At 37.4% G+C, this 9,489-nt stretch overlaps 1 protein-coding gene across 2 annotated transcripts; it reads left to right on the top strand.

Moving 5' to 3' along the window:
* Positions 1–6,125: 6,125 nt before the first annotated feature.
* Positions 6,126–9,460, top strand: eloca (elongin C paralog a). 2 transcript variants are annotated; one of them, XM_020599989.1, is made up of 4 exons: positions 6,126–6,293; positions 6,800–6,825; positions 7,010–7,153; positions 9,071–9,460. In XM_020599989.1, the coding sequence occupies exons 2-4, from the start codon at positions 6,822–6,824 to the stop codon at positions 9,259–9,261; spliced, it is 339 nt and encodes a 112-aa protein (XP_020455645.1). In that variant the 5' UTR covers positions 6,126–6,293; positions 6,800–6,821; the 3' UTR covers positions 9,262–9,460. The 2 variants fall into 2 exon arrangements, with proteins under 2 accessions (XP_020455645.1, XP_020455646.1); XM_020599990.1 differs by having other exon boundaries at positions 6,277–6,325.
* The last annotated feature ends 29 nt before the right edge of the window (positions 9,461–9,489 follow it).

Below are 9,489 nucleotides of genomic sequence, written 5' to 3'. Positions count from 1 at the left end.
ATATGTTTAACTTTTTAAGCTTTTAGTATTTGTTGATCCAAATGAGGGGGTTGTTTCATTACTTTAAAAAAACAAGCTATGTATTCATTTATCTTGTCAGACACTCACAATTTGAATATCCTTCACTGGAGAGTGTAATTGATATTGCGTGCAGGATTCCATCTGGCTCATTGTGAAGTAACAAACGTCTTATATTATTTAATAAATCAGAAGGACAATTGTTTCATTGTACTGCAACACTTCAATTTTTCTTGAATTCATTCAGTGTATTCTTTGCTTTCATAGATTCAATCTACCACTAAAATGCAAAAACACAATTCACGCAGCCGCTTTTTAAGGCATAGTGGTGCTTATGAGACTGGATCTATGATCTTGTGTACAGTCAAAGTTGAATTTATTCAGGTTTAGGCCATGGAAAATGTGATACCAGGGAGAAAGACAGATGCCCGTAAAAGTCTTTGGCAGTACTAATGTTTACCTCAGAAAAAGATGAGGGAGGCGGGGAGGGAAGAAGATGCCATCCTGGTCTTAATTTTGTTACGTGGGGGATATTCTGACTGTTGTCGTCACCTGAATCATGCGTTCAACTTGCCTCAGTGTAGCTATTTGTTGTTGCAGGTATGGCATGAGTTTCTTTGATTTTTAAAGCGGTTATTTATTTGGTTGAAATGTTATGTTGTCAACCTTGAAAATTAATTATTTATTCATTGTACTACTGATATGTTTGTGAACAATGATCACCATAAAAAAAAGGGCTTGGTTTCTTTGCTGCAATTCAGTTTTGAAGTATTTTATTTTACAAAATGGGCAGCACATTACATTATATGTTTGCAAACTATTTATATAACTACTGAAAAAATAATCACTAAAATATATTTAAAATGTGGAATAGACAAGACAAGCAGACCAAGAAAATAAGTCAACCCTCGTTTTATCCCCCTGTCTTTCCACAAGGATAGTGAACAATGGAGTTTTGGTGTGTGTAACAAAACATACTTTTTAAGGGATATTTTTTTGAAATGCAACATTGCATGTTGAAAAAAATTTATATAAAAATAATTATATACTATTTGTAAGGATTTTTACAGAGCACAATCCAGAATCTGGTATGAGGTAGTATTTTTTTAACAATTTGCACACCTGTATTTTGACAATGACTATAACTTGTTTGTAATTGGTAATGTAATACACAGTGGAAAAGTACTTTATTTGTAATTGGCTGTAGTGTATGTACCATTTGGGGATGTGAAAGGCAAATGTACTTCTCTGAATATTTTAGGAAATACCGAGGAACTCCGGGACACTTTTCATATCTTGAGGCTCATGTTACTCCACTAATTTGTGCAAAGTCTTTGGAGATGAAGCTATGTGTATTATAATAAAGACGTCATGCCTTGTTGAAGTATATTTCATTTATTTCTGATGTTTTCTATACCCTGCTCTTAATGATTTGATATGCTCACTGTCTTTCAAGCATCCACTCAGTTGTTATGAGATATCGCTGTGTAGCCAGCTGTGGTGTCCAACATCCTCCTGCCTACATATATGACAGACACCACATCACTGAATCATTGTCACCCTGAGCTTAAGACCCTTCTTGGTGTTTAGCATAACAGTCCACAGATGGAGCTAACATCTCCGTCACCAGGTGCTATCCACAACTCAGGTTGCGGTCATATCTGTCATATCCCATCTGTTTTGGCCTCATTCCTGTGAGTACTCTCCTCCTTTTCCTTTTTGTCACTACTGGTTCCAGATATAGCTTCTAATTGGACTCTGTCCTTGAGTGTCTTCACAGAGTTTGGCATGTTTTTTGCTTTACTCCCTACAGTTAGTCCACAAACAGAGAAAAACAGAGCCATCTTTCTTATGTGATATGATTGCACAACATGTTTGTCATGTAGCAGTTCTAATAATACAGTTATCTTCCTTTGAGGCAATTTTAAGAGATTACATAAGGTTCAAGCATCTTATTGTGCAGCTTCAGAACTACAAGCAGTTCAAACATCCTCCTATTGTTTCCACCATATTCCCCTTTTTGGTTTCACCAGTTTTAATGGAACATATACAGTCACACTCTTATAAAATCTACAGATGGATTTGGGATGATGCAGGAAAGGATTTTCATTTGACCTATAAGTATGTGTTCACTTCTATGTATCGCCAAGGTTCATCATCTCATCTGCACCTCATCTTAGCCTCTTAGCAATAATGGCCTCATGGCGATCTTCTCATAATGAGATCCAAGGGGAAAAGCCCAGGCATGAAATCAAAGTCTCTTCTTCTGGGTTTCACATTAACGGTGTGATCACAGGCAGGTGCCCCGTCCTGTCTCAGGTCAGTTTGTGCTGTTGATCAGCTGTGGATTAGTATAGTGTTACACCAGCAGCACCACCTGCCAGGAAGCAGCACAGCCATGTCACCGCCATGACACCACAGAACCTGCAGGGCGTTTTCTCATCTTACTTTGTTTTACGTTTTGACTGTCTGCAGTAACTCATTCATATTTATGATATATTTATTTATTAAATGTACATATGACAAGTGCCTACATTAAAACTGTTCGCCTTCATTTGCAGGTTTAAAATTGTCAGATGCTATTATTAGTACTGGAAAGGAATATTTTGGACAGTATTCTGCCTTCCTGGCACTTAAAAGCCCTATGTAAAGCTGAACTTGTCAGTAGTAGTATATAATATCTGTGTTACTATTCTGATATTGCAAAGCATGCTGGACAATATTTGGTTGCACAAGTAGTCATGGATAAATATAAACTAAAACCCCATAAGTGTATCCTTTCCTTTTAGAGGTCGTTTAACAAATTCCAGTGATAGCTATAATCCTGGCTACAGTGAAGAATCTGCTGTCATGTTATTAGGTGTATCTACAGTACCATCTGTTGTACAAACAGTACACTCCATGTTGATATATAACAAAAAATGGAAACGCAAAGGTCAAAGTTGTTGCCATTCCCATTTACTTTGAAAGTTCATTATTTGTTGAAGTATCAGTGAATTAATTTTATTAATTTAATTTGTTGACTGGGGGCAGCACGGTGAAGTGATTAACGCTGTCACCTCACAGCGAGAAGGTTCCAGGTTGAGCCCCAGCCGACACAGTGCCTTTTTGTGCGGAGTTTGTATGTTCTCCCTGTGTTCTCTCCAGGTACTCTGGCTTCGTCCCACAGTCTGAAGACATGCAGCTTAGGTTGACTGGCGGCTCCAAATTGCCCAAAGGAGTAAATGTGGGAATGTGCAGTTGTTTGTCTAGGTGTCAGCTCTGTGACTGACTGGCGACCTGTCCAGGGTGGACCCTGTCACTCGTGGTATAGATAATGGATGGATGGATGGATGGAATTTATTGACAGTTTTTATAAAGCCCTTCAAAAAAATGGATTAAGTCTTGTAAGCAATGAGAGGATAATAGTGGCCAGTGTTTTTCAAAGCTGTCACCCCTTCCATTCCTTCCATAGCTACCTTAGCTTAACATTGCTTCATCTGTTATATTTACACAAACAAATCTCAGTTATAAAATCATACATCTATCACCTTGTCATCTAAAATTAATTATTATGTGCTATGTTCCCACATGCTATGGTCTGCTGGCAAACACACCAACAAGTAAACACAGTTAATTTACAGTATATGCCATTTCGGCACAGTTTTTTAATGTGCTGTTTATTTACTGATGTGAATTTTGATGGTTTTATCATAGTGGTCTGTATAAGCAGAATCAGTATAGCTCAAACAAGCAAGACCTCACATAGTGCATTAATATCAAGCTATTATTAAAAGTAAATAGTTGTGACATCCGCTTATCTGTCTGTTATGCCATTTTCATCATGGTGGACTAGAGGCAATAAACTAATAGTGATATTATGTTTCCTGTGCCCCATTCTGTACTTGTGACAGGCTAATGGCTTTGTCTTAATGGTTACATAATATAATGGTTTTGAATCATCATTGTATTGAATAAATAAATATTACTTAATCCCTATTTTGCTGACATATTTGCTCTACTACTTGAACCTGAGGATATCACATTACAGAGCAGTAACAATGGTGACCACACATTTTTTGTTAGTTGACAATATCTGGGTATATTTGTGATGCCAAAGTCAACATCATCTTGAAATAATTTTCTAAGTGAATGTTTTGATTTAGCAATTTTCTTTTTTTTTTAAATTACATCCATTCAAGAGAAGCAGTACTCTTGTATTTACTGTGACATACCCTTCCCTCTTTTCAGAGAAGAAATACCCAGTGACATTCTGCCACCATCTTTTCCCATCATGACTGGTTTCATTCAGGGTTGTAGTCATCTTATTTGTTGACTGACTACGTGGTAAGATACAGGTGTACAGTATGGGGTGCTATTAGAAAATGGAATGAGAGGAATTGTGAGGTATTGTCTGCTTGCCTACCATATCATACCCACCACTATGTACTGTAACTCAAATTTAGCAATGAGCAAGAAAGATGAGAAATACTTAAACCTCATTCAGTGAACATCACTGAATATGCATAATTTCTAGCCCATAAGAATGTAAATCATGTTGAATATGGTGTATTTGATGACCTAGAGTGTCATACAAACACAAACATTTATTTAGACTAAGCTAGTAGCTCTTACCCTGTAAAGCCCAACATATCAAAAAATACCCAGAACATTCTAATTTTTTGGAACTGAGATGTTTATTAAACCTTTTAACAAAATCCAAAATAAAATTCATGATTCAAAAAATCCATACTGTATGTACAGGATGTGTATGCATTTTTGTCTTCTGTTTTTTTTTTTTTTTTACTTTTTTACTTGTAGTTTTAGTTTTATTCAAATTTTATATTGTTGTGCACATCAGGGGCCAATGGGCTGAAGTCAAATTCCTTGTATTTCTGATAATACTTGGCAATAACGTTTATGCTTATGCTTATACAAGGATAAAGACTGACAAGTGCCTCTTCTAGCAAGTTAACTGCCAACTAACAAGAGTGCTTGCATGTGTTATGTATGTCTGTGTGTGTTAAAGAAGTTGTATTCTAAGGGCCCACAGCAGCTTCCTGAAAATAGAGCTGAGAGCAGCTGCACTGGGGTGGGTTGTGTTAGCGGGGCATCAAAGCGGCTGCCCGCTCTGATCTTAATGGTGTAATGGGGGACTGGAAGGTCAGTAATTGTTTGTGGTTGTGTGTAAGTGTGTATGTGTGAGAGTCAGTTAACAGGCAGGAGGCTACTAGAACTTTCTAGAACAGAAACTGACAGCGTAGTTGCCATAAGTCAAATACCAGGTCAGGCATCATCTCTGCAGTGACCATTGACATTTGTGGTAGCAAAGTGTACATTCAATTAAATAAAGTGGGCCAGAACAGTTTGTTCAAATGAGCTCCGTCGTGAGTTATGTTTGGGTCCTTAAATATCTGTGTAAATGAACAGCATTATGAGGAGAAAAAGCTGTAAATAAATAAATAAACAAATAAATAAATTCCTTATGTTGTTCAATGAGGAGTAGGATATTCATTCAGAAAGCACCTTTGAGTCAAACAGTATGATTTACAGACGAGCTTAGTGTCACAGCTCAAATAACTGCCTCAGTTTGGTAGTCTCAGATTTCAATTGTTTGTTCATTTTCCAGTTTGAGAGAACTCAAGGCAGGATCAGGGCAAAGTCACATTCTGAGCCTGCCCATGACTACAATTCTTACTCATTTTTTCTTGATTCCAGATTTACGGGCCTGCAAAATTTCTGTTATGTCCAATTAGCACCTGCTCACACTCATCACAGTCAGGAACGTTAACGTGAAACTCAAGCGCCACCTGTAGGTTTGACAAAGCAATAGCACCTCTAAAAAATTTTTTTATAAACCACTCTAGGTTTGACAAGTTATTTGAGCTCTTTATTCATTTTTTTTTAAATTATATTTATTCCTACCACCGCTTTTCAACAGAGGTGTAAATATATATTACTCATTAATAGCATTTGTTGGCATGTCATTTTATTACGTGTGTTTTTTGTGTGATTACAACCGATTCTTATAAACACATTTTGTCATCTGGGGAATTTGAAGTGAAACAAAAATTAAACCAGTCTGACGTTTTCAAGCGGAAGGACACGATAATGCTGCCATTACGATTGTTGCCAGCCGCTGTTGAAAATCAGGACGAAGAAGAAAAGACAGAGAAGACTAAGGTGGGACCACTTCTTTCTGTAAGCGAATTTCTACGGAAGATATTTATTGCGGACGAGTGTTCGTACAAACTGTCCCGGGTATCAACAGCCTGGTGGTTAACGTTAGCTGAAAGGTAAATTATCATCCACCTTCTTATATAGAGTGGTAAGAAGCGGCGTTGGGATTATTACATGATGTTGTGTGTTGGACTGTTTATCCCATATGAGTTATTAATGTTGGTTAAAGAAATTACATGTATTCTTTAGCGAGGAATTAGCTCACTAGGCCAACACCAGCTAACGGCAATGACTGCGTCAAACGACTTGAATATTGAAATAAATTGTCACAGGTGTTGTTTATTTTACGCTGGGTCGTGACAGAGAAATTACACTTGTTGTTATTTATTTTAACAATAATCATATTGTAGTACGTTTGTGATAAGTCAACTATTTATTTTATTTGGCTTAACGTTAAGTTACACTGTTAGCTAAAGGGCTATCTAACGTTAGCTAAGGGAGATATTTACATTAACGCGATTGCTTAGTTCTACAGCCAGCGTCAACATTTGTCGACGTATGTACTTTATTGCAGAGTCGTTCATATGATTGATCTTTTGTATGTTTCCGTGTTCCGTTTCAGGATTAACAAATTCCCGAACAGGATGGGTGAGCAACTAACTGACTAATTTATTGTCCTACATTCTCAGAAATGCATAGTGTTTGCCAGTTCATACATGTTCTCTTCATATCTGTACCTCCAAAGTCACTATCATTCTTCTCTGCATTGGACTTGCACCTGTTTAAGATTGTCAGTTTTTTTTTTTTTTCTTTTTTTGTTGTTGCCTGGCAGATGGTGAAGAAAGAACCTACGGTGGCTGTGAAGGTCCAGATGCCATGTACGTAAAGTTGATCTCTTCAGATGGCCATGAATTCATTGTGAAAAGGGAGCATGCCTTGACATCTGGGACTATTAAAGCCATGTTAAGTGGGCCAGGTGAGTATTTTGGTAAATTACTTGAACAAATTCTTTTTAAGGTCAGCCAGGTTGGATGGGGTGAGCTGGAGCACAGCCATTTTCAAATCTCTCCAGATATACTCTGTTGGGTTCAGGTCTGGACCTCTCCTGAACCACCCCAGGAATTTCACAGAGCAGTTCTGAAGCCACTCTTGTCTTTTCTTGGCGATATGCTTCAGGTCTTCTTGTTGGAATGTAAACCTTTGTCCCCATTTGACATCCTGAGCACTCTAAAGAAGGTTTTCATACAGAATTGCTTTATATCTTTCTATCCTGACTAGCCATCTGTTCCCAGTTGCAGCAGAACATTCCCACAACACGATGCTGCCATCACCATGTTTGATTGTTGGGATGGCATCAGTGAGGTGATGCTCAGTGCCTGATTCTCTCCACACGCACTGTTGGGAATTGTGTCCAGATAGTTCAGTCTTTGTTTCATCAGACCAGAGGATTTTGCTTCTCATAGTATGAGAGTCCTTCAGGTGCCCTTTGGCAAACTCCCAGTGGGCTGTAATGCGCCTTTTACTGAGAAATGGCTTCCATCTGGCCACTCTACCGTAGAGACCTGATTGGTGGTCCAAATCTCCTTTATTTGAGAATGATGGAGGGTGCCATGTTCTTGAGCACTTTTAACGCTGCAGAAATTTTCTTGTATCCTTCCCCATATCCGTGTCTTGATACAATCCTGTCTCGCATGTCTGCGGACAATTCCCTTGACCTCATGGCTCTATTTTCACTCTGACATAACTGCCAACTGTGAGACCTTATATAGACAGGTGTGTGTCTTTCTTAGTTGTATCCAGTGCATCAAATTAGGCACAGGTGGACTCTAATTAAGTTGTAGAAGCATCTCAGTGACCACCTGAAGAGCTCAAATGCAAGTGCCATAACAAAGGGTCTGAATAATTAAACTGGGATATTTCAATTTAATTTAATACATTTACAAAACACTCCAAAATTTGTTTTCACTCTATTATTATGGAGTATTGCTTGTAGATGAGGAAACAATTTAATTGAATCCATTCTAAGATTAGTCCTAAACATGACAATGTGGGAAAACTTGAAAGGGTCTGAATACTTTCCGTACAGACTGTACCTGTAGAAATACTTTTTTGTCTACCTGACATGAACATGTATATTTTACCAAGATGATGTAAGTTGTTAGTATTCCTGGGATTTGCTGAAACTCACTAAATGTGGGCATTTATAAAATATTTGTTTTTCCCAAAGCCAAATGAGAGACAGACATCATAACTTGGACTTGGAAAAATTGAAATAGTGTTAGAGCCTTGTGTTTTTTATCATCCATGTTGTTGAGATAGATGTGACTCTACTGTAAACAGCAGACACAACACTACTACTACTTTTGGCTTCATTTATCAGCTTAGTCACTGTTAACATATACAGTCAGTAATATTGAGAATCCCAGTGTAACTGCTCACCCATATGTTTGCCCTGTTAACTGTAGCTATACTAGTGGCCTGTATCCTAGTAGCATGTGTATGAGGTTTTACAGAAAATGCGTATAGTTGCAGTGCTTCATTTCATTACTTTGCTTGATTGAGCCCTGTAATGTTTAATATAATAAAAATTGCTGTTTTATGTAGTCGAGTTAAACTTGCCTGTCCAGCTGGTGGCACTATAGCACTTTCAATATAATGGTTTTCTTACTACCTATTAAACATGTACTATAGAACTTTTTCTAAAATGCATTGATACCTGCTATGGTCTTAAGCCTTTTATGTTGGTGAGTAGCATCTTGCAGAATTATTCTGTTTAATATCTACTTCCAGGATAGTATATACAAAGGGCTTTTTTTTGTTGTTCTTTTTTTTTTTTAATTATTGGTCTGCATTTTGGTATTTTTACTCAGACACCCACTCTAACCCTCTGCAGGGCAGTTTGCTGAGAATGAAACAAATGAAGTGAACTTCAGGGAGATTCCATCTCATGTCCTGTCCAAGGTCTGCATGTATTTCACCTACAAGGTCCGTTATACCAACAGCTCCACAGAAATACCTGAATTTCCCATTGCTCCGGAGATCGCGCTGGAATTACTCATGGCTGCAAACTTTTTGGATTGCTAAATTTACAAAGTAAATGTAAAAGCTTGAAACATTTTTATTTTTTTTTTTGTTTAATATTTAACTTGTTTTGCTATTTTCTTCATGCGAAACATGAATAAGTATGTCACCACAAGAAGTTTTATTTTTTTGCACCTCTTTTTCTGTCTATTACAATTAAAGCATAACATTTTAATATATGTAATGGATATGGCAGGGGGCCCTGTTTTGGCAACAAAATTATAAAAATGA

The sequence above is a fragment of the Monopterus albus genome, unplaced genomic scaffold, assembly GCF_001952655.1.
Source record: "Monopterus albus unplaced genomic scaffold, M_albus_1.0 scaffold44.1, whole genome shotgun sequence".
Taxonomy (NCBI): domain Eukaryota; kingdom Metazoa; phylum Chordata; class Actinopteri; order Synbranchiformes; family Synbranchidae; genus Monopterus; species Monopterus albus.
Note: the sequence above shows the minus strand (reverse complement) of the source record. Positions and strands in the feature narration are given on the sequence as shown.

Coding starts and splice junctions, on each gene's coding strand:
- eloca (XM_020599989.1), top strand. Junction 7,154..9,070: donor AGCCATGTTAAGTGGGCCAG/GTGAGTATTTTG, acceptor AACCCTCTGCAG/GGCAGTTTGCTGAGAATGAA.